The sequence below is a fragment of the Corythoichthys intestinalis genome, chromosome 11 (assembly GCF_030265065.1).
Source record: "Corythoichthys intestinalis isolate RoL2023-P3 chromosome 11, ASM3026506v1, whole genome shotgun sequence".
In the NCBI taxonomy this organism is placed as follows: Eukaryota; Metazoa; Chordata; class Actinopteri; order Syngnathiformes; family Syngnathidae; genus Corythoichthys; species Corythoichthys intestinalis.
In genome coordinates this window covers 16,686,008-16,712,457 of record NC_080405.1, presented here as the reverse complement: position 1 = coordinate 16,712,457, position 26,450 = coordinate 16,686,008, and the positions used below count along the sequence as shown (strand labels likewise).

Here is a 26,450-nt window from a genome sequence, read left to right as displayed (position 1 = left end):
TCATGTTTAAGTAATTTTTAGTGCCTCAAATATTTATCTTAATGCTTCTTAAAGCCTGAATTTGGACAAAATCCATTTAATGACTTTTATTGCTTTTTGATGACCCGCATACATCCTGAAAATGGGCGATTTATATAATTAATTTTGGGGGAAATGTGTCGTAGGTCACAGATTCAGCTTAATCTAATTGTTTTGGGGGTCTAGTTTGGGGTTTTGGGTCTGTCCTGGTCTCTCACCACACAGAGCTTCCCCACCACACATTACCAATTCAGTGTTCCAGAGGCCAGATGTTCCTCTCACTGTAAGTGAAATTTAATTGTTCCGAACTGCTTGGTCAGACATAATAACATGATGGAGGGCTCCATCATGCATCCCCTCTTCATTGTCCTAATCACAGTGAGTACAAAAAGCACGACAGCACAAAACCCTCATAGCCAAAGTGCAGTTCTCGCCGATAAGTAGAAATTTCGAAACGAGGTTTGCAAATTGCATTGCATTACCATATTTTGTCATTTTCACTGGGACTCGCATTGTATTTGTGCTGTAAAGCCTAGCCACTTTATTGTATCAACACATGTCAACACAAAGTCACCTTGTGCGCCAGGAGACAAAATGAAGTGTCATAAAAAAAAAAAAGGCTATCAAAGCAAATAAGAAGCTTTCATCTATTTTAGAAGGAAAGACGATGATTTAAGGAAACGTCACTGCTTGAGGTCTTGTTAAAGTTTGCATATTGATAATCTATATCAAAGGAATGAGTCTAGTTTCTGGGCTTCAATGTGTCACAGTTCCACACTAATACACTTTTAGCATAAGCAAGCTATTGCAGGTGAAATGTTTACTCCTAAGCTGACGCACATGTGATACACTTCACCATGCTTTTATTATTCATGGGCTTGGCTTTTCATTCCAGCCGCTGGCAGAGGCATGTCAGAAGCTCATGGTGTAGTGCATGTGGGCGCGTGCGGGGGGAAAGAAGGCCATCTCTTTCCCAAGGATGGAAAATTTGCCTTTCAAAATCAATTTGGCCTTCATTAAAAGGGAAAAGACTTATTTGAATATCTTAGGTCTTATTCTGCCAACAGCAGCAGTCTATATTTTTACTCCATGCTGTCTTTTTTGTAAAATGCATCACATTAGTTTATTGTAGTGATGGTGCCGATCCGATCGAGTATTGGTTTCCAATATACAGTAAGTAAAATTCACGGATTGGGCTAACCTGTAAAAATTTTAGACCCGTAAGCCAAAGCTCAGGCCTTATCATTCAAGGCGCACAAATGCAAAATGGTAAATGGAGAGTACTTATATAGCGCATTTATCTATTGTACATGTTTACCATGCCCAAAGTGCTTTACATTAGGACACATTTACATACTCTTTCTTTACCTGTCAACCCGAGGCCGCTGGCAATCTTACAAATAGTGATGTATGCCTTTACAAATTGGTGACTAATCTTACATTTTATATGGCGTGCAATATGAAACAAAAATAAAACTCAATTTTAAAAATAATATAAATTTATTGGTAATATTGTCACATATAACCAGGTGAAATCAAAGAACAATCAATATCTTCAGCTACATTATGATTTCTAAAATTTAACAGTGACTTTTGTTATAATTGTATGTAGCACTTTTGGCAATTTCTATCATGTCTTTTGTTGGCTGCACTTCCGTGCACTTCAGCTCGAAATTCAGTTTGACTTGAAGGTAGTTTGTTAGTTTTCCAATTATAAATTAAAAATGTCTATAGATAAAATTAACTTAGCGATGCAATCTTTGAGTCAGGGAACATTTCTTTTGCTAAATCTGAAAAGTGATCATCAATAGTTGCAGGCAAATTGTGTTCAGCAACAAATTGGCAGTTTAAAATTTCCGCTTTCGTCACTTTTCATTCTGCAGACTTCTCTCTTTTCTCTACAGTGCACTGATTTTGCCACATCTCAGCTATTGTTCAGAAATATGGGGACACACACATAAGTTACATCCTCTACTGATCCTTCAAAAGAAAGCGATTCGGGTCATCCAGAATGCGCCATTCAGATCACACCAAAACTGTTCAGATGATGCACAAGGCCCACTCAAATTGTCTCCCTTCTAACTTACAAATTCGATTCCAAGTGAGGGAATCCAATTATGACTTGAGAGGGAGCAGATTGTTTACTTATCGCTAAGTTAGAACTACCTTAAAATTATTTTCGGTTACTAACATTGGCGCTCGCCTCTGGAATGCCATTGACCCAGCACTGACCAGCATAGGGTAACTGACTGCCTATAAAAGAATATACAAGGACAGGACTCTGAGTCGCTACCACGATTAACCTCAATACTATAACACTACTGCCACACACACAGACAAAACATAGTGTTCCCACAACAAATAAATGATAGCAATGTCAGGCACAAAGATAAAGTACCGTAATTTACTGAATATAAGGCGCACCCCAAATTTACTTGTAAAATCTATGGAAAATTATTGTACCTGTTTAAAACACGCACCCTAATTTTAGCACCAATAAATAGAAGAATACAAGAAAACAGAGCTCGTGTACAGATACAGAAATGTCATTTTACTGACTGGTGAAACACAGCACAAGCATAGCATATTGGTAGTTCAAAACATTACCATAAATTGCCAATATTTAGGGTAATAATATGATTTGACAACTTCTCCAATTTACCAGAATCTAGGAGAAAACAAAACAGATGTGACTTTTCTTTTAAAGGCTGCTGTATAACTTGCTCGTTTCATCATGATGAATAAATGTTTCTTCCATGGATTGATACGGTAAAATGAAAGTATGAACGTAAGTCGGAAATCCGAGAGAGCTCATCGCTGTCGACACTGTGACATATTGGTTTTCTATGTTATGTTGTTCTATGCTGTGGCACTGGTGGATCCATGCTGCTGTATTGTCATATCTATGTTGTGATTGTCTATGAGCCAGAGGGCCGCTGAGGCTAGACAAAAGAGTGCCGCATTATAGCCTGACTGTCGGCATTTAAGTTCATTGAAAGCAAAAAAAAAACGTTGAATACGGCACTCGAAGTATTCTAGTTTTTTTTCAAGACAAGATAAAACAGACACGACAGTAACAATAGGAACTATTGTTATTTGGGTTAGTTGACGGACACACACAGGAAGTCTGTGTTCTTACGTTTGTTATGGTCCGAGTTGCGGAGCTCCAATAAACGTTGACTCAAATGAGTTCAAGAAACTAAATTCTGTGCTTTATGAAGAGTGAAAAAAGCAGAATTTAACACAGACGAAATCATTTGGCCGATCAGAGTGAAGTATTACCGAAACAAAATGGTGACGTCAGGTACCGTAATGGTTGGCAACGGATGGCCGCATACGTTTCTTCAACACAACGTGGCCGTGTCAATAAAAAAAATAGCGTTTTATACGTAGATATATATATATATATATATATATATATATATATATATATATTTATTTATAATATATATATATATTTCTGTCTCCATCCATGTACCCGTTTATAATGCGCACCATGATTTTACAAGTTGATTTTGGGGAAAAAAAGTTATATTCGGGAAATTACGGTACTCACAACATTGCATGCCCTAAAAATAAGGCCCGTCGTAAATGCAGACCAAAACAATGCGACCTACATTTAACCAACTCCCATGTCCGACCAACACCTTCACGTCTGGATATACGGAGGATGGCTGCGGGAAGTGGAGGCCCATATGTTTGACGGCTCTTCAGATCGAGGATGTGGAAGATCTTTTCATTTTCATCTCACTGCTGGTTCTCGCCCTCCTGCTGCTTATTGGTGCCCTTTGGATGCAGCGTTTCTCGGTGAGAGCGATGCAACACAGAGAAGCAATAGAGCTTGCTCGCAACATCGGCGACGCTGTCAATGCGGCGTGCGTCAGCCTCAAAAAGGCCTGTGATGATTTGTCACAGGTGAAGATGGACCAAGCAGCGTCAAGTGTTGCCGCCGCTCAAATGGTGACGAAAGTTAGTACGCAAATCCGGAACCAAGAGAGGATCGTTCGTGGCAACCAGGCCAGGGCGGACGACGACTGACCCACCTGAGCGGATAGCAGCGGAGGTGGGCCTCCATGACTCCCTCGGCTATTCCTCCTTACACAAATCTGACAATCACCCTAATCGATGAACTCACAATTGATCGTCAACATTACCCAAGTGTTATGGCCAATCAATGACTTTTGGGAAGAAAATTCATGTGCTCATGTAACACAATGTACAATGCCTACTCTGCCATGTATTGATTGTGCGTCTTTGGTTGAAGGGGACGGGACTTGATAAGCATTTGCTTCAGCCCTTGTCTTTTTTCTTCGTTTTTTTTCCCCTCTTTGGGTTAATCATATCACATCTTGTAACTGTCAATGATACTGATGATGATGACAATAAATACTTATCAAACTTCATTTTTATTACCACTGTTGTTAATCTTACTTTAAAAAAGTAATTATTTACAGTTACAAATTACTTCTCCCAAAAAGTAACTGAGTTAGTAACTGTATTGTAAGAGTAATTAGTTACTTGGGAAAGTAACTGGTGTTACCTTTCATGTTTTTTTTTTCCACCCCCCCCCCCCCCAATAAATAAACAAATAAATAAATTTAAAAAACATAGTAACCTTTGCTATGTTTGGAAGTCATTTAATGTGAATCAAATATTAAAGTTGTTAAAATTGCTCCCGTTTTTGCATTAGTTCCCTTCTGTCTACATGTGAAAGTTTTAAAACTGTTTCATCATTTAAAGATAGATTCAAGTCAAGATTTTGCCGATTTAGGAATATTTTTGATAAAAAGTTACTTAGGTTTGCTAGGAAGGTTCACTACAACAGAGCCTTTCTGACAAGTCTACTGCTTTAAGATGAAGGCTGCTTACTAACGCAGCCGAGTCTGTCATTTCACATCTAGTTCTATATGCATGTGGCATCTAGCGTAGCATCAGTTGGGCGTAGATTGTAGGCTGTCAGCTACAGTCAGGAAATATTGGAGCCACCTAGCTTAGCATCGTGTTTGCAGCAGCGTTACAACACTCTTACCCTCCTTCCCACTCCTGCTCTTCTCTCTCCGTGTCTCTGACATTTTTCGCGTCATTCAACAAACGTAGTAACGCATAGTAACGCACACCTTTTTGGTGCACTGTCTCGTTGCCGAAACGGTGACAAAATTCGAACGGAGAAAAAAAATGTAATGCACGAAAAACGTACAGATTTTTAATGTATGGCGTACACATGAGTCAAACTGGTAAAATGGAGGTATGTGATTATTGTTGAAACGTTTAATTGGTGAAACTGGTTGACACACTGTTGGCATCTCTGGCAAAAACCAGGACCAAAAACCAGAGGAAAAATGTAACGACTAGTGTAGTAGCCCAAAGTAGTGGCGTAAGAGTAGTGTTTCTAGTCTAGTAAAACTACTCTTAGAAGTAAATTCATCTCAAAAAGTTACTCAGGTAAATGTAACAGAATAAATGTAACACGTTACTACCCACTTCTGCCAACGATCAATAAAAGTAAGCAGCGCGGGGGAGCTCGGAGAGAGACTTCGATGAGACGTTGGTCGCGGAGCTCTGTCTCCTGGCTCTCCCAACCTGCAGGTTGAAAAACGTCAACTCTCTGACTCTGTCTCACTTTATGCCCTGCCTTTTGTCAGCTTGCCTTGGGTAAATAACTAAGTTAAAGAACGAGTTTTAGACCCAACACATTCACACACACCAATGGTGCTACTGCAATATCAACTCTTTAAGGGCAAGTTAGGGTTCAGTGCCTTGCCCAAGTGCATTTCGACAGTGGGCAGTTGTAGCCAGGAATCAAACCACTGACCCTTCGGTCCCATGACAACTGAAGCTGCCAACTGCGCCACGGCCGCCTTTTGTGTTCACGCTCAATGTTTATCTAAAGATATGTAATGCTAATATTTGATTTCGGGTTTATATTTGTGAGCAATGTCCATTTTGCCTATTATAAATCCAATGCAACTTTTGTATTAGGATGGAAAGTTAGAGTTGGTGGTGTTCTGCCGAAGTGCACAGCACGCATAATCGTAATGTAAAACTATAAGACGTACTTTGTCAAATCTAGACAGAGAACTAAACCAAAAGGTATCCTGATTTAGGTATCAGGATCGGTTAACAATAAGAAAAAAATAAAAAGGATTGTTGCATCCCTAGTCCTTTGTTTACAAAATCTGGTCAATACCTGCTCCGGCTGAGAGTCCAACAGTCACAGTGGATTTAGAAAAAAATTGCGGAATTCAACAAATATTTCTGGTAGGATCCTAAATGAGCAGAGTAAGCATTTGAGACCTCCAATTTACATTTTCTAAATTTAAAAATGTTTAACATGTTTTTTTTTGCCAATAGCAAACTTCAGCTTTGAATAATAATAATTTTCCTGGGTGAGTCACCGCCAATTTGTGGGGCCAGCTCGAAATATATATGTTTTTTTCATTCAATTGCCCAATTGGGCATTTATTATTTTAAGGCCGCTTGTCCCTGAGTATTTTTTCCATGCCCCAGGCAATCAGGAAGCGCTTAACTTTGAGCCCTGACTTTCATTTTCATGGTACCACTTATGTGCTTTACTTCAAACAGGCTACTATCGCTCCCTTTGCCACAGGTGCTACTGCAGGGAAAAGAAAGAAAAAGGATATTCCCTACTATTCAAGAACTTGTGATGCTTTCTTAATGTTAGTTCATTTAGCGTAAAAAAATGAAAATTTAACTAAATCATCTCCTGATATATTGTCTGCCTCACACCCTTTCACGTTTCCTTGTGTTGGCATTGTCATGAGTCAACTGTTTCTTCAGCTCTCACGAGCTTTGCTTTTAATTTGTTAAGTTTTATTTTAAGTCATTAACATGGGTTCCCATCCCATCTGTCCTCCTTTCACACATCCCATGAATAGTGGCTCCTCACTGTGGTAGCAGGAAGGAGGAAAAGTGGGAATTTAATTTTCTCTCTCACCAACTACCTCACAGCCGCTAAGGTCTATCGTGCACAGTTTCAACAGGTTAAATTTCCAGCTAACTCTTGACACCAATGACGATAAGAAAATCGATGAAGTGTTGGCTATATTAATACAGAGCAGTGTTAACCAACCCTTTTTGAGCTGAGCCAAAGTTTTGCATTGAAAAAAATCTCAAGGCATACCACCATCTGAAAATTTTAAAATTTGAAACTCTGTGGGCTATATTAACAATATAAAGTCATTTTCATCAAAGTTTTACCAACAGGAATGAAATAAACACAAAAAAGTATTTCACTATCTACCATATTGGCCCGAATATAAGACGGCCCTGCTTATAAGACGACCCCCTCTTTTTTAAGACTCAAGTTTGAAAAAACACTTTTTGAACACCAAATTAATTTTTATACAGAAAGTAATTACCGCACATACATCTGAAACAAATGATTATAACAATATATTTGAGAGAAAAACATGTTATTTTGCCTCATTCAAATCTTAATATCTGAAGATTTAAATGTGTAAACTAAAGTGCAATCACATTCGTAAATGAATGGCTTCTGGTTTTTGAAATGTAAATAAACCAATCTATTGTGATAAAACAACAAAATTGCAATAACTGCATTAACCATTAAAGTGAGGTCTAACTGTAACTATAGTCTTGAAACAAATCTGAATAAGAAAAAACGTTGCAATAAAATAATGCAAACTGGTTAAACTTGAAAGTAGCTGAGATCTGTCATGACAGAACATTGCTCCTCAAGTTCAGCATTCGCTTAATTGATATCTGGCGCCATCTAGTGTCGTGAATGGGTATAATGTCTAGACCCCGAATATAAGACGACTCCCACTTTTTCCGTCTTATTTCAATGCAAAAAACACCGTCTTATATTCGGGCCAATATTGTAATTATTTTTACTCACTCTTGGATGGGGAAAACTGATTTTCTATGGTGATCCGTGAAAGGAAAAGCCGAAAGGAAAAGAAGAAGAAGAAGAAGTGTGAAACGTGGATTGGATGAACACAGAGCTGAAATTTAGCAGGAATAAAAGACAAACATGAAGCTCAACAGATCTCAGTCTGTTTAGTCCATGAATCCTGAACAATTTCCGGTTCACGTCACATAAAAATAAGCAGCAAAACAACTTTAATCCCGAAATATTATGATTTTTCTCTAGTAACAATCACAATTTCAATCTTGTAATATTACAATGCATGACTTAATTCTCGTGATATCATGACTTTTCTCTCAGAACATTACAATGTATGACTTCTTGGCAGATAATTTCCTGTAGCCCACCTGTCCAACACTCACGCACAGGTTGGTAATAGATCAAGGGCGTAGGTTTGGTCTTAACATTGGTGGGGATGATATAGCAGGATAACCTGCATCACTTTTTGCTGGGGTCGGACATTAATACCAAACAGATTCAGTGAACGGGGGTCAGATTTACATTTCTCACAAGTATGACCCTAATTAATTGATGGGCTAAAAGATCAATGCAAAATAAATCTGTATTGACTTGTACTAACTTTCACGTGTGTTGGTTCAGGCGATAGGTATGTAGGGTCAATTTTATCCTTACAATATAAGGGAAGACAATCTAAATGACCTATATAACTCAACTCGTTATATAATGCAAATAAGGTTGCTTAAAAGTTGGTGGGGGCAATTTGAGGATCCTGAAAAGTTGGTAGTGTTATGTCCCTACCGTCCCTATGCAAACCAACGTTCTTGGAATAGATCTAGAAAACCCTCACATTGGAGATTGTTTAATGTTAAATAAGGCTGGTTTAAATTTTAAATGTTTCTTTTCAATAGAAAAAAAGGAATATCATCTAACATGATAAGTGCAAGAGATCTTGGGCAAACAGATCTGAAAAGTGGATTATGATTCAATGATCAGAGGTGTTTGACTGAACACTATCTATTGGAGAAGTTCTGAGTTCCATCCATCAGTTTTTTTTAATATGCTTCAGCTCGTTTTATTGTTTTATTATTATATTATACAAAAAAGAGCCTTGAATGAGTCTGTGCCGGTATCATATATACCTTAACTTCCAAAAATAGAGCACAGCATTCAAGTGGGTGCACTCGCTTGTGTGCACTTGGTGAAGTAAATGGTAGCTAGGCTGACCTGCTAGCTACCAAATCCTCATAGTCCTGTGTAGCCTACATCCCCTGCTACACCTTGCAAAGAAACAAAATGAGCATAGGACCTTCAGATTTTCAAGAACTGCATAGCCACCATCGCCACTGCAACGCCACCACATAGGGCTACTGGGAGCACTGCCTGTTTCAATAACCTTCTCCCATCATTTCCAATTTGCCACTTTCACAAGGTGTAGCACAGCCTTTTCGCCACATAATATGAACAGAACTCGACTCCTGTGACATGTTAAAGCAGCTGTATTCCATGTTATTGTGCTATTGATTTCAGCAATATGAAGTTATTTTAACCATTTTTTCCATGGTACTTGAAGCCTCTTCTAGCTAACTTTAGCATGAAAATGGTCTGCCTCTGGACTTGTTGCGAGATAGTCGAAGACCACAAAAGACAATTACTCACATTCACGTCTATAGACAATTTAGAGTCTTGCTTTAACCTGATATGCAGGTTTTTGGAATGAATTGACTTTATTCAATGTGCCAGTGACTCAACTTTTTTTTTTCATCTTACATTTCCCTTTCCCCCTGGAATAACACAAGGACCACCACATTGGCATATGTCATCTTAATTGGAGTGTGCGTCTGCGTGGATCCGACATAATGTAACATAAAGCAATAAAGTGGAGGCAGTCATGCATACGTTTAAATGATGAAATGTCTACAGGCTGGATTATTTCCTCTGAGCCCAATGACAAGACGATAGGACAATTCAATTCAACTCTTTTTAAACCGTCAAAGAAACAATTAAATAGACTTTGCAGTATGCTTTGACGTTTTATTAACCTGTTTGCTGTGCTGGAAAGTAAGACCAGTCAAATAAATCAATATGAAGCAAAATGGCAGGATAATAGGACTTATTTCCTGATATTTCTCCACATCATTGACTGCAGGCACAAAATAGCCTCGCTTGTCTCCTTTGACCTTTACGTCAATGCCGTTCACTTCACCACTCTCACTTTGTCATGTGTGATGCACTACATCACATGACCACAGGGTGTTAAGCGTATATAGGAGAGCATATACCAGACCTGTGTTGCTCCAATGCTGTTATTAATATGGTCATAGCTTGAGATAAAAGTGTGGTCACAGTGAAAAAAAATGTAACTCAATGTCTTAAAGTTTCCTCTTTAATATGGAATGAATCAGTTTCAAATACTTTCTCCAAAAAACAAACAAACAAACAAACAAACAAAATACAATAGTATATATAGTAGCTAACATTCATCTTGAAAAGATATGTAGTGATAACAGAATGCCAGCAAAAAGCATGTTTATTTCATATTTCACGTGGTATTTTATGCTCCTGAATGAAGTGGACCGCTCGGATGTGTGTGGAAGCGATTGATTCATATATTCCATTTTTTGAATCCCAAGCCATGAAAATGAATAACGTCCTGTTTTGAGGAGGAATGTGAATGTGACGTCACCCGGGTCAGCATCTCACGATACAGCATTGCCTGATAGCATGCAGATGGACTGCCGATTCAGCTGATTTTGCGGATTATATCGTTTATTTTTGCGCATCACGCCAGCCAAATGTGCTGCAGTGTTTTGTTGCTGCACTAGTTAGAGGCGTGGGAGCCTTTTTGGGTTTCAAAAACCCCCACCCCGAGATTGGCCAAAACAAGTCCGACAACTGTGGGACCAATGGACCTATTAGGAAGTGAGTAAATATCGTGTTTTGTAGTATGTCAATTACTGGGATCATGGCACACGTTTTAATATGGAGGTGGCTTGCATTTTGTGGCTTACAATGCTCCTTGTCCATCGAGAATGCCACCTGGGCGACGACCGGCGGCTTCTCGCACACCCCTCGGTCCTCTTCACGGTCCCGCCGGGAGAGCGCTATACTCGTCTTATGCTTGTGCGGTTCTCCATATCATCCAGACTTCCAGCCCCCTCTGCCTTTTTCGTGTGCAAGGCAATAGACCACTATCCTGCGGTTGGGCTCAGGCAGCTACATGCTCCTCCGACTTCGGGCGGTTTGTCCGGCGGTCATTCTCCAGCTGCTTCCCTGGCAAACGAGCTCTCCTGCTTTCAGCAGGGGAACGATGAGCTGTAACTTGCTCGCCACTGGGGGGATTGCCAATCAGTGACGACAATCGACAACCCTGCCGCCGTGTGACATGATCCGGGGTAGTTTTGTGTGAGTTTTCACTTTGAAAGGTGAGAATAAGACTTTGAAACGCGGCTTGAGCGGGTTAGCATGTCAGCTAGCTGTCACGCCTCCTGGTTTGTTTACGCTCTCCCAAGCCAGGGCAGGGAAATCACAAAAGCCGTACTAACTCCGGTGGCATAAAATATCGTTCGGGAGATGCGAGAAGTTGATGACCATTATGGAGTAATTTAGCCATGTCGTACTGAATATATGTATTTTGAATATTTCATATTCCATTTAGCACAAGACTGTAATTTTTTGTGACCATACAATTTATTTAGCAAATGGGGAAAAAATACTTAGGTAAAAAGAATATCCTGTAAAAATATTAGAGTAGAAAGATTAAAAGTTTAAAACAATTACTTTTTGCATGTTCCTCGTTCTGAATAATTCCCCCTCAATGGGCTGGATTCTAAATCAGATGACCCTGCCGACGTCATCCTCCAGCTAGGGACGCTAGAGCGTTTTAATGACAGGTGGGCATTAACGGCAGATTAAAAGACTACTTTTTCGTCCTCTGCGCTTTGCCAAATTGTTGTATATAGTCAAATCGTCTCAAAATATGATTCTAATTCACATAATATTGCTATTTAAGATTTTTTCTATGCTGTCGCAGGCACTTTAAGCAGTGTGCATTATAGTTAATACATCTGCCTCCTTCTGGTGAGCTCAATTTAGCCACCAAGGGCAGTACAGTAAAGTCATGCCAACACAAACAAAGAAGACTTTCACCAATAATGAAAGGGATTCAGTAATTGCTGTAATATTATTCATACCGTCCGGCTGTATGTGCATCATGTTTTTGTTCAAATTGCCATAGCTTAAAGCAGTGGTCTCCAACCTTTTTTGCACAATGTACCGGTGTGATGTGGGCTTTTTTTTCACGGACCGGCAACGTGTGGCAGAAAAATACAGTAAATAAAATAACAAAACGGGCTAAAAACGAACATTACATGCAGGGAAAATGTAACTCCCCATATGCTGAATCAACCTTTTCTAACAGCGGCTTCAACCTAAATCCTGACTGCAAATATCCTTTTCTTGGTTTTAACAATAGGGTTCGCCACGGGGCATGATGCTCTCAGTGCATTCGCTTTTGATGATGTGGAGGCCCTCAGTCATTGTTTCTGTGCTTCACGCTCATGCTTTTTTCTTTAAAAAAATTCCAATGGCTTATCTATTATTTCAGGGTGCTTAGTGCCCATGTGCCAAAGCAGCTTTGAAGGTTTCATTGTCTTGTTTGCCAGCCTTTGGCCACATATTATGCGTGGACTTGGCGACTGACAGTCAATTGTTGCGACAAACACATATTTTACGTTAGATTCTGTAATTGTCTGTTGAAAGAAGTTTTTGTTTTCTTCGAGGTTGAAGGCTCCTCTTCTGGCTCGTCAGGTGGTTTTTCCCCGTAAAAAAGCTGTCATCTGTTTTTCAGTCATCTTCGCTAGCGTGTGGGCTTATTATTTCCGGGATACGTCATTATCGAGGACAAGTGTACATAGATATATAAAATAGATGCTAGATGCTAGCTTGAATGGATTTCAATGAGGAAATCCTATCATTTTATTATTATTTCTATTGCGTAGACGGTAGGGATGTGCACGACTAGTCGTTTAATTGTTGAACCTTCTGCACATAATTAAACGTTTTGTATTTTACTAGTCGATTAGACGCAGCATAATAAGCACCTTTCAGACATTGGCTGAACTCCGGTAGCCCTTATGTCTGAAAGCAATTTCCAGGGTTGACTGACACAAATATGACAGAGACATGAACCGGAGCCCGTCCTAGTATAATGTCCGGGACTTCACCGGGACGCGGCATGCATGAAAACAGCATGTAAATTATCGGTCACCCGATCTCTCGCCCTCCATCCACAGATAGTTCCGAGCCCCCCCTCCCACACACACTCACACGTAGAAGGGAGCAGTGACACAAAGTTCGGGGGAGTTTTGGATCATGTATTAGCAATGTATTTCTCTTTCAATTGTTTACCTTTAGTCAGTTTTTGTTACATCAATAGAATATGAATAAAGAACGTGTCCTGAATAGAGTGGTACTTCTACATATGAAGTTAATTTGTTCCAGGACCTTGTTTGTAAGTCAAAATGGTCGTATGTCTAGCAGGATTTTCCCTTAAGAATACATTATAATTCCATTAATTCGTTCCACAGCCCAAAAACCGACACTAAATCCCAAATAAATACTGCTGGTACTATTACAAATGTCAATTACACATGGCAAAACAAATAAATTATAAATAAAAATCCAAATAATAATATAATAATTATATTAATAATTCCTGTAATAATGTTATGAATCGTGTTTTGCGTGCCGTACGCACCACGTGGCTGACATCACAGAATAACAAAGGTGGAACTGAGATTTTACTTACTCTTTTAACTTTCTGTTGTTGCTGGTGCTAACTGCCGGGGGCAGTGTTTTGAGTTGCACAAGCTCTAAATTAAATGATTAAAAACTTGACGAAGCTGTTGATCTCTTTGGCGATGGTGTCACAATAATAATTGTCACCTTAACTTATAAAAACTGGCAAACGGAGGTTGAAGGATGAGTATTGTCGAGCCAGTTCACGGATGCGCACACCACGCTCACATTTTTATATCATTTCCGTCTTCATTTCAATGGTAAGTGTCACCTTTTTCTTTTTTTTTCACCACCTGCACTAACCTTTTTGGAACCCATGTTGATTTCTCTCACAAGAAAATCCGCTGTGTGTCCATCTTGCGGAAAAACAAAGAAAGTTGTATTTTAATCGTCGTATTTTAAGCATGTCGTCGGATGTACAAACAAATGGCGAGTCAAAATTTACGTCAGATGTCGAAAAGTTCGTGTGTCGAAGTGATCGTATGTTGAGGTACCACTGTATTTGGTCTATATTAGCTCGTAAATACATAAAACATTTGCATTTTCAACTTTTTATTTATATGTGTATTAGATCGCGAATGTTCTTGCTTACAGACTAGTTGACTAGTCGCAAATAACACCTGAGACTAGTCGGCAGGGAAATTAGTTGAAATTCCCATCCCTAGTAGACAGGTAGATTGGTGTGTCAAGAGGCACAGGCTAGAATGCGGTCGTAGATGAATTATCTCCTATTTTTGTGTGGCTCAGAAGAAAATGCGGTGGTTGGGGACCCCTGGTTTACAGCATTATACTATTTGTGCCATAGTGGATAATAGCACTGTGATGTTGAAAGCCTTTTTTTTTTTTTTTTTTTAAATACTCTCTTCTCTCTTTCTCCCTCTCTCTCTCACACATATGCACACTCACATTCACGGCTTCAGTTAGTGATAGTAACTTCATCTCAGAACTCTTCATTCCATGCTCTCATTTCCTCTTGTCAGTGACCATCCAGTCCACAGCTTATCAATCAGGCTATATGATAATCTTTTTTATTTCGCTAATCTATGACACTCTACATGACTAACAGCACCCCCACTCATCTCTTTCCTATCTGAACCTCTCATCCCAGTGCCTCTAGCCAAATGAATCACACTCTCCATTTCTTTGCTGGCATTTGTACCTCGAATTCCATTCTGCTTCATCCCACTGTATCAGATTCTGCCTGTCTTCCGTGCCTCACCCCGACATGCTTTGAGCATCTAATTTCTCAGAGGAAATGCTGTGACTTGACTGCTCTCGGGGGCTAAGTGTGCCGAACTCCTCCTTCTCCCTCCGCGACCCTCCGGGCCCCCACCCGCCGTTCCTCAGTGGGATTATGTGACTCTTAATTCCTTTGCCGTTCTCACCTGAGGAGTTTGGCAGGGCATGAAATAGGGCAACTGCTTCAATGCAAATACAAGTTAGGAGACTGGGGATGAGAAGGTGAGGCAGGTGTATTGCATGTACACGAACATTCCACCAGCCTGTTTTGAGGTGGTTGTCCTCCTAATACAAATGAGATACTGCTCACATGGTCACACTTCTGGGCCAGTCCTGGGTAAAGACTTCTTTGAGGTCTCTAGACTGCTCCTAAATGGGGGCATTTCATCCCTAAAAGTCAACACAATGCAAGTAAATCTTTCTTCTACTTGTACCTGTGCAAGTAGGACTTTTGCAGATTTAATAAAAACAATCAAACATTATTCTCGATTTTTTGTCGCTGACAAACTTCTACTCCACAATTAAGTTGATAAAGCATTGCATTTATCAGTAATATAGTAAAAATGGGTGGAAATGAAAATATTGACACGGGTCATCCAGCTCATGGAAAGTTAAATTCAAGACTTATTAATGTTGTTTGAGACGGGGGCGGGGACAAAAGGACGTCAAGTAGTAGTCGTTGCTAAAAGTCACACCAAATCAATCGTATGACATTCGACAATTGGAGCCACATAAACAGTAGAGGTGTGCATCGGCACAGCCCTCACGATTCAATTCGATTACGATTCGGAGGGCCGCGATTCGATTCGATTCAATTCGATTCAGAGGGCCACGATTCGATTCGGTTCGATTCGGCAAAGCATCACGATGCATTAAAGCCTGGGATACATTGAAATGCTAAAGCAAAGCATATTTTTCGTTAATCATGAGGCAACACAAGCGGTCAGACATTAAACAACTTTTTATAAGCTCTTGTGTCATTCCTGGTTGTAGTCAAATGAAAATAGTAATATATATTAAAAAAAAAAAAAAAAAAAAAAAAAAAACATCACAGCATTAATTAGTGCTTTGAATGAGACCAGGGCTTTCTTTTTTTTTTTTTTTTTCACACAGTAGCAGCCTTTCATTTTTTACACACCGCATAAGTTTGGTCAAGTTTCCCACCAACCTCATAGAAGCCAAAATGTCTCCATATGCCTGCTTTCAATGTCTTTGGTGCATCAATAATCTTTCGCGCTCCCTCTTTCTCCGCTTCAGCCATTGTTGTTATGTCTTATCCCTCTGCTTTCTCGATTGCCACTGCGCAATTGCGCATGTCTGTGACGTTACTCCCGTGAGGAAGCAGATTTGGGTTCCTCGTCCCCCCTGCATTGCTTGTACAGTAGCTCCTTCTACAGGTAAACATGAGAATAATAATACAAATGGGGAAACCAAATCCATTGCATCACCGGAAGATTTTTGAACGGATTTATATATTTTAATATGTGCTGAATCGATTCGGCTTGTTGCCCGCATCGAATCGCATCGTCCATGGCCCGCATCGGGATGCATCGCCGCATCGATTATTGTTGACACCAGTAATAAACAGCATAGAGTATCAGGAAGTGATATCACATATCTGTTTAATTCATACCACAAAATAAACATTTCTTGCAAATTATTGCAATAGATCTGCAAAACCAAGATTCTTTGGTGAGTTTCATCATTTTGACAGCGCCATTGTTTAGTTACGCTTGCGTGAGGTCTCGCAAGACTTCGGTGCCATATCACTCTCAGAAATCCAAGATGGGATGAGTTAGTATTAATATTTAATCACAGGGCTCCAGACTGCGACCAAATGGTTGAATTTTACGACTAAAATTAGAGCCAGTATGAGTATTTTATTCATCTTCCTGCACACGCGCGACCAGTAACATTGCAGTAGGGATGGGCAATATGGCCTTGAGTACTTATCACGGTTAATTCAGCAGATTTACCTCGGTAACGATAAATGACGATAAATTCTCCTAAGTGGACTGTTATATAATTTGAAAATCTGAATCAATGCATAAAATACAAATTAACCATTTCTTGTTGATTTATTTACCAGCTTTCAATTAAACACACTTCACAATTCTACATGCAGTTTGAACATTAAGTATATAAAATATTTTGTAAACAATAAGCATTCAAGTATAAACATTTATCACAGCTTGTATGACTTGAACAGTGTACATTATAAATATCAATATGGCCACTGTGCAAAAATGCCATTAGAGGGGCTTAAACAGTACACTTTAAACAGAGGACCGAGTATCAGACAACTTATTGTTAATCGCTTCTGTGACATGATTACTCAACTCATGATTTTTTTTTTTTTTTTTTGTCAGAGCATTTTCTGAAATACACGCACGCACACACACATCCAACCCCCCAGACACACGGACACATTAAGCTATACTGCTCTAACTCTTATGCCAATGAAACATTTAAAGAGCATATGACACGAGAAAAAAAGTCTTAAATGGCATTATTATGTGAATTAGAATCATATTTTGAGACGATTCGACTATATACAACAATTTAGCAAAGCGCAGATGACGAGAAATTAGTTTTTTAATCTGCCGGTTAGCCACGCCTACCATTATAGGGCTTTAGCGTCCCCAACAGGTGGATGACGTCAGCGGTAGACTGGGCTCATCGGTTTTACTATTCAGCCCATTGAGGGGGAATTATTCAGAACGAGGAAAACGCGACGAAGAGAGACGCAAAAATGTCATTGTTTCAGTCTCTCTACTCCAATATTTTTACAGGATATTCTTTTTATCCAAGTATTTTTCCCCAATAGCTATATAAATGGCTTGAGAAGGACCAGTTAGCCCGTCAAGGGGGAACTATTCACAACGAGGAAAACGCGACGAAGAGAGCGGCAAAATGTCAGTGTTTCTGTCTCTTCAATATTTTTACAGGATATTTTTTTTTTATCAGAGTATTTTCCCCAACTGCTAAATAAATGGCATGGTCATGACAAATAACAGTCTTGTGCTGAATGGAATATGAAATAATAAAAATGCATTTATTCAGGACGACACAGCAAAATTACTCCATAATGGTCAAAACTGTCGACTTCACCTTTACTGTCGCACCTCCCGAACGATATTTTATGACACCTAAATCGGACATATGTCATTTCCCTTCCCCGGCTTTGGAGAATGTAAACAAACCAGAAGGTGTGACAGCTAGCCGACATGCTAACCCGGACCGAGTGATGTTTCAAAGTCTTCGAAGCGGAAAATCACACGTAACTAGCCTGGAATATTTGACATGACGACCCGGTTGTCGATTGTCTTCGCGAATCGGCAAACCGCCCGGCGGAGAGGAATTTACAGTTCGTTCCCAGAGGAGGGTGGCTGGAGTTGTTGTGCAGCTAATGTGCTGCTGCTAATGAGCATTAGGAGAGCTTTTTACATGCCTATCAATGATCAAACGTAAGTAGTCCTTTATTTAAAGGAAGTTTGTAGTGTTTACTTTGTAATTGCTGTATTCGTATTTGACATAATACAAAACAAGATGTTTACTCACTTCCTTGTAAGTCCAATGGTCCCACAGTAGTAGGGCTTGGCCAATATCCACGGTGAATGGGAACCTTTTGAAACTCCAAAAAGGCGCATACGCCTCTCCCTCATACAGAATGATTTTTCTGCAGCCGTTTAGCTGGCGTGATGCGAAAAATAAACGTATTAATCCGCAAAATCAGCTGAATCCTTCGTCCTCATACACAACAGTACACTGTAGCGTGAAGAGGACGTCTTCTACCGTACACGTCACAGCGCCCTCCTCCTCAATGCAAGACCGAAGCCGGAAGTCACTCATTTCATGGCGCGGGATTAAAAAAACAAAATAAAAATAGCGATCGCTTCCACACACATCCAAGCGGTCCATATCATTCAGGGGCATAAAATACCACGTATATTATGAAATAAACATGCTTTTTCGTGTCACAGGCACTTTAAGATTTTATGATGGCAGTAATGACACCAAATAAAGCAAGCACATACAGAAAAATAGCTGTGGCCATTAAACGGTCATATTATAGGCTACACTGTTGGATTATACTTTATGCTGAATGCTGTACCATCATAACAGCTAACAGAGAAATCACACAAGCACACTGATTGCTAGATGCAGTCCGTGCCCAATCCACTCATTAAGTTCAGCCGCTTCGACTAGGTTAGAGCCACTGTCACAGGTGGTGATGGCGACTTTTCCAGACATCCGACGTCGAGTTCTTTCTTGACACCAAAACCACACTATGAGCGTCGACTAATATGATAATTGAAATGCCTGTGGCCCGGCTACCAGTAGCCGTTTCACTGTTATCCGACTCCATCACATTCACTTGTAGCGTTAGCCGCTAGTTTTGGCGTAACGGGCTTCTGTTCGTCTGATTTCCTGATAGCCACATGACTTCACACGTAGGCCCACTGGATCCTTTCTTAAAGGGGAATGAGCAGAGCCGACCAACACATGGTCAAAGCGGGCTGAAAATACTTTTTTTTTTTTCATTTCATTAAGAAACCGAATTTACCGACTTGGTCAAAACTACGTCGGTCATCGTGAACCATCTCGGTAATGGTAAATTTTCGGTTGAACGCATAGTCAAAGCGGGCTAAAAATACATAATTTTTTTTCGTTTCATTACGAAACCAAATTTACCGACATGGTCAAAACTACGTCGGTCATCGTAAACCATCTCGGTAACGATAAATTTTCGGAGAACCGCCCGGCTCTACATTGCAGGGTTTTCTTGTTGTTGTTGCTGACAAACTCCTTCGCGTTTAAATCCGTTAGTTGGTGGTCATGTAACGGGCTACGTTTGCCAAGGGAAAATCCAACAGAATAAAAAGAAGGTGGAAGTGGGCGATGTGTGGAGCAGGTAACGGGCGAGACACACGGGAATCGATGAGCGATCGCGAAATGCGAAAGTCACCCCCGTTGAGCTGAAAACCTACACACGGAGCGCGATGCAACTGCAGCAGCAAGCGACATCTACACGCACTGCCCTCTGCCTTGTGCGTCTTTTCTGAGCACCAACAACTTCCCATACTGTTGCTTTTTTATGTCCTGAAAATCATGCCGAGAGGTATCATAAGTATGTGCTGGCCGCCCACTGCTAAAATGATACGCTCCTTCATATTGACTAAGTGTGGCGTGTGAATGTCAATTTCCGGGTTGGAAATTGTCCTTGCAGGTGATTTGTCGATCAATAAATCCGTTACTAATTGGTTGTAGTGCCAAGTGACAGAAATAGAACAAAATTACCATGTTAACCTAATTTCTAAGTAGTATACTGGTTGATGTAAAAACTGATAGAGAAGAAAATATAGATTCATAAGTTTGTAGTTTTTTGAAAATTAGAGGAAAACTTTGCATATCGATTTACAGTGTGTGCCCCTGAATCTCCTGCTTGGGCTCCTAAAATTAAGTTGGGGGCCACTGTGCTCCGAGTGAAAAACGTTAGTCTGGCGCCCAGTCTTTATATTTACATGGCGAGTGACTGCGCCAACGTTACTGTGGCTAACCCGTCCGCAATTTGCCTTTAAACTTGAGCGCAACCCACACACACTCCAACACCTCTAAACTTACCACCACAGAAATTTCACGCCAGGAGTTCGCTGACATATGGTAATCTTTGTAGTGGTTAAAGCTTGAAGCATAAAGATGCAGATACTTGTGCACATGCTTGTTTTTTAAAGGTAGCAGCATCGGGGAACAAAGCCAAGGAAAGTGGGTAAGTCATCAGAGCATGTGACCAAATGGATCAATCACGCGGGGCATTCTGCACGTATTGACAGTTTGACCCGTATGGGTCAGGTGCTTCCGTCTGCACGAGTACAGGTGTATAAAGGGGAAGCCCTTAAAGCGGAAGGTCAGAATTTTTTACATTAAGCTTAATTTTTGGGTTAGCAGGGCTTTAATTAGTGGGTGGAGTTGATTTCAACAAATTCCGTGCAGTTTGTAAGTTATTTGTTAGTTTCAGGGCTCCGGAGTGGCTAAGCTAGCGCGAGTCAATGGTCCTTTCCTGGCATGCCAATAAAAAAACGATACAGATCTACGAACAGATCCAACAAAGTCAAATAAATTCAAAATGCAGATCATTGTTCCAAAACAACCATGCGGTCAAAACAATGTCACACCAAACTGACGTAATTCATTTCATTCTGCTGGACTTTTGCGTAAGTATATGTACAGTGGGGAGAACAAGTATTTGATACACTGCCGATTTTGCTGGTTTTCCCACATGCAAGCCATGTAGAGGTCTGTAATTTGTATCATAAGTTCTCTTCAACTGTGAGGGACGGAATCTAATACAAAAATCCAGAAAATCACATTGTATAATTTTTAAATGATAAATTTGTATTTAACTGCATGAAATAAGTATTTGATACATTACCAACTAGTAAATATTTCGGCTCTTAGTTATTTTTTAAGAACCCCTCATGTTCTCCACTCATTACCGGAAGTAACTGCACCTGTTTGAAGTTGTTACCTGTATAAAAGACACCTCTTCACATGCTCAAACAAACAAACTCCAACCTCTCCACAATGGCCAAGACCAAAGAGCTGTGTAAGGACATCGGGGATAAAATAATAGACCTGCACAAGGCTGGGATGGGCTACAGGAAAATAAGCAAGCAGCTTGGTGAGAAGGTAACAACTGTTGGTGCGATTATTAGAAAATGGAAGAAGTTCAAGTTGACGGTCAGTCTGCCTCGTTCTGGGGCTCCATGCAAGATCTTACCTCGTGGGGCATCACTGATCATGAGGAAGGTGAGGGATCAGCCCAGAACTACATGGCAGGACCTGGTCAATGACCTGAAGAGAGCTGGAACCACAGTCTCGAAGAAAACTATCGGAAACACATTACGCCGTCATGGATTAAAATCCTACAGCGCACGCAAGGTCCCGCTGCTGAAGCCAGTGCATGTCCAGACACGTCTGAAGTTTGCCACTGACCATCTGGATGATCCAGAGGAGCAATGGGAGACGGTCATGTGGTCGGATGAGACCAAAATTGAACTTTTTGGCTAAACTCGGCTCGTCATTTTTGAAGGAAAAAGAAGGATGAGTACAACCCCAAGAACACCATCCCAACCGTGAAACATGGAGGAGGAAACATCATTTTTTAGGGCTGCTTCTCTGCCAAGGGTACAGGACGACTGCACCGTATTGAGGGGAGGATGGATGGGGCTATGTATCGCCAGATCTTGGCTGACAACCTCCTTCCTTCACCCTGAAGATGGGTCGTGGCTGAGTCTTCCAGCATGAGAACGACCAAAAGCACACAGCCAAGGCAACTAAAGAGTGGCTCCGTAAGAAGCATTTTAAGGCCCTGGAGTGGCCTAGCCAGTCACCAGATCTGAACCCGATAGAAAATCTATGGAGGGAGCTGAAAGTCCGTGTTGCCCGGCAGCAGCCCCGAAACCTGAAGGCTCTGGAGAAGATCTGCATGGAGGAGTGGGCCAAAATCCCTGCTGCAGTGCGTGCAAACCTTTTCAAGGACTACAGGAAACGTTTGGTATCTGTAATAGCAAACAAAGGTTTCTGTACCAAATATGAAGCTCGATTTTTGTGATGTATCAAATACTTATTTCATGCAATTAAATGCAAATTTATCATTTAAAAATCATACACCGTGATTTTCTGTTTTTTTGTGTTAGATTCCGTCCCTCACAGTTGAAGAGAACTTATGATACAAATTACAGACCTCTACATGCTTTGCAAGTGGGAAAACCAGCAAAATCGGCAGTGTATCAAATACTTGTTCTCCCCACTGTATATGCATATAGCTTTACGTATATGCGTAATGCGACCGCAATAGAAAGGAGTGCTTCGGCCACTCGTGCTCATGCTGCATTCGAGGAAGGTGGAAAGTTGGACTTTTCCTGCTTGGATGGTACCAGTTGCGACCTTAAAGCGTTCCAAGCTAATGTAAACAGCAAAAATGGCTGATCGCACAAGTTATTTTTTTAATTTTGGCCATCATAAGACATTTTGACCTCCAGCAAACCGTAAGCGATCAAATAGTGGAGGCGTTCCAATGATATTTTTCCAGATCAGAGGTCAGAAAATCTAACTTCCCACCTTCCTCGAATGCAGCATCAGTCTGCTGAGTTAACGGACAGCTGGGAACATGGCAAAATGTGTATTTATATGCTGTGGGAAAAGACAGAAGAAATGGGCAAAGCAAAGTTTTCACAAATTCCCTATGAAGAACGAGGGAAAATATAAACTGGTTACTTGTCGCTGGCTAAGACATCAAAAAAAAAAACAAAAAAAACCGATGTGATACTAGTCCGCTCTGCTCCTCTGCAGAGCTGCTGGATTACAAATGTTGCTGTTCATGTACTGCAATTATTGACATGCAAATGAAAGTTTTAACAACTTTATCCTGAAAACATAGCCAACACTATTGATTATATGAGTCATTGATGATTTTCATGTGTGCATATGTTGTGTTTTTATTGGCATGCTAAGTCAGCCCAAATGACTTAGGGCTGAGCCATTCCGGAGCCCTGAAACTAAAAAATAACTAACAAACTACACGGAATTTGTTTAAATCAACTCTACCCACTAATTAAACCCTAGCTAACTCAAAGATTAAGCTTGATGTCAAACATTCTGAACTTCCCATTTAAGGCTTTTGTTATTATCAGAGCTGTGGAATCACTAAGGGGGTGAGTGCTTGTTGAGTCCAGAGTTGGGTGAAAAAAAAGTAGTGCAAACTGTGGCAACATAATTTCTTTGACTGACAAATTGATTCATATCTGAGCAGGATCTCAATAGTGCATCGACTGCCTGCTGCCAAGTAGTGCTCTCCAATTTAATAAATTACCACAAGATGTGGTTATCACCAATCAGTTCCATACAATTAAGTTCTCAACTACAGTGGTACCTCAGTACGATCGCTTTGACACACGATTTTTTCGACATCCGACGTAAAATTTGACTTGCCATTTGTTTCCACATCCGAGGACATGCTCTAAATACGACGATTTATGACAGCGCTGCAGTTTCATTGTTTTCCCGCAAGACGGACGCACAGCGGATTTTCCTGTGAGAGAAATCAGCAGGGTTCCAAGAATGTTAGTGCAGGTGTTGAAAAAAGGAAAAAGGTGAGGCTTACCATGGAAATGATTGAAAAATATAAGCGGTGTGCACGTGTCCGTGAACTGGCTCGACAATACGGCCATAGAATGTCTACGGTTTCGATGGTCCTCCTCTGACCGACATTCGCCAGTCTTTATAAGTTAAGGTGACAGTTGTTATTGTGGTAAAATCGCCAAAAAATCGCCAGCTTTGTCAGGTTTTTAATCATTTATTTCAGAACTTGTGCAACACAACGTGCCTGCTGTCCACCGCGGCTGAACATGAAAAGTGAAAGTAAAATGTTCTCTCTCACTCTGTTAAGTCAGCCACACAGTGACTTCAGGTACACCACGCAAAACACATCCGCCACATTAGAACCCGATTCATTACATTATTACTCGTATTATTATTCAGATTTTTATTCATAATGTATTTGTTTTGCTCTGTGTAATTTCTATTTGCAGTAGCATTTATTAAGGATTTAGTGTCGGTTTTTGGGCTGTGGAACAAATTAATGGGATTATAATGTATTCTTTTGGGAAAATCGTGCTCGACATACGACGATTTACAAACAAGGTCCTGGAACGAATTAACTTCATATGCAGAGGCATCACTGTATTGATGTACAGTACTTAGTGTCCCTTAAAAAAAAAAATACCACTGATGCCTTCCTTGATATATGCATTACAATAATTTTAGTTTTGGATTAAATTTTGTGCAAATAAAAGAACTTTTCAAAGCGTAAATATTCATCTTTTTTCACTTGGTTACTTTTTTGAGGTAACAACACATTCCCTTATCAGTTTCTTATTTTTCCCCTTCACATGAAATGTAAAATGTATGCTCTTGTCCTGCAATTCCTCTCAAAATGCTAAACAGGGATGTGCACTATTCTTTTAAATTTGCAGACTTCACCTGTAGCTTTAATGAAGAGTATAACTGACTGGAGCTATTAATAATGAATGGTTACAGTGGAATGCAAGCCTACAGGCAGTTTTATACATAATTTTCATTTTCTATAGCGCTGGACCTCATTAGGCTTGCTTTGGAGCTCAAATCTATACCACCCTGGACCGTTTGCCAGGCAAATAAGCATTCACACATAATATTGAGAATTTAGGGTCATGAATATTTCTATCATGCAAGTTTTTCAAAAAATGGGAAGAACCCTGAAGAACTGCAGAAAACCCAAAGAAGCGAATGGAAAAACTCCATACCCAACTCCCATAAAAAAGTGTCATGAGATTGTAACCATAATTTCCCAGTATAAAACAATATTGCTAACCATAATTCCATCGTGGTGCCACATGGAGAGGGAATTCTTTAAAGGTAATTTGCATTTTTGTAAAGGTAAAGTTTATGATCCAATTTGGATTAAATAGTAACAGAGAATCTACACAAGAAAACAACAACAAAAAAAGTACAGTATATGATGGTATTTTGGGGAAAAGTTGATAACACACAATCAAGCAAACAATACCGTTCCAACACACGGTCGCACGATCGCACCTTACCTGATAAAGCCTCCCTGGAAAAAACAGAACGACAAGACGTAAAGGATCCGGATGACCTGTGGGAGCATCCTCCGACTCGAAAATCTCTGCACGGCCACACTGAAGAACTTAAGTGGAATAACGTCGTCAATCAGCAAATCCAGCGAGCACGGGTTGAGTGTGAGCGAGAGTCGCCTCGCATCGTCTTTTTTTCCTTGTCTCAGCGCGTCTGAGAATGAGCGCGCCTTTTGCGGGGTGAGGGGAGAAACTTATTCCTCCTCCCACACGCACTCCGGGGGAGGGTGTCTGAGCGGACCCAAGCCGAGCGCGGCGTGCTGGCAGCCGGTTGTCAGTCACTCAGCGTCTCGGTGGTGTGCAGGTGCTTGGTGATGTTGGTGAATGGCTGTCCATTAAATATTCCTTTGGAATGCTCCCAATCTTTTAAGAACGTCCAAAACTCAAACGATTAAGAGGCATTTAGCCTTAAATAGGAGGTGTGGTTGGAGGACATGAATGACAGCACTACATATTCATGGCTAAATATACTGTACATAAAGGGCACGTGTTTGGTCTTAACATTGGTAGGGAGAGCATTACAGAATAACCTGCATGTACACTTTTTTTTGCTGGGGACGGGACATTGTATGAGTGTGCGTGTGTGTCTGTGTAGTGGGGCGGGTTCAAGTCATCAGCCAAGCAAACGTGTGTTTCAGGGGGAAAAAATGGACCGGCACATTCAGCACGTTAAAATGGATAAATGTGCCCTATTATACAGTATTTTATACTGTAAATGACGAGGTGCTGTGTGTTTGTGTATGTGGTTTTTGTTTTTGGTTCTGCGTGTATGCTTAGACGTCAAGGTCACATAGTGTGTACATTGGATTCCATTGCTGAAGAATGTATGT

General features: G+C 40.4%; 1 protein-coding gene across 5 annotated transcripts in view; it reads right to left on the bottom strand.

Moving 5' to 3' along the window:
- The window catches only part of glra4a (glycine receptor, alpha 4a), a 105,198-nt gene extending 79,444 nt beyond the window's left edge, over positions 1-25,754 (bottom strand). For 2 of the 5 annotated variants that reach the window (XM_057851124.1, XM_057851126.1), the window contains exons 1-2: positions 25,567-25,754; positions 7,898-7,921 (exon numbers count right to left, since the gene is read on the bottom strand). In XM_057851124.1, coding sequence (XP_057707107.1) covers positions 7,898-7,921; positions 25,567-25,634 — 92 coding nt within the window. In that variant the 5' untranslated portion in view covers positions 25,635-25,754. The remainder of the gene's footprint in view (positions 1-7,897; positions 7,922-25,566) is intronic. The other 3 variants (XM_057851125.1, XM_057851128.1, XM_057851127.1) reach the window with 2 other exon arrangements.
- Between the last annotated feature and the right edge of the window lie 696 nt (positions 25,755-26,450).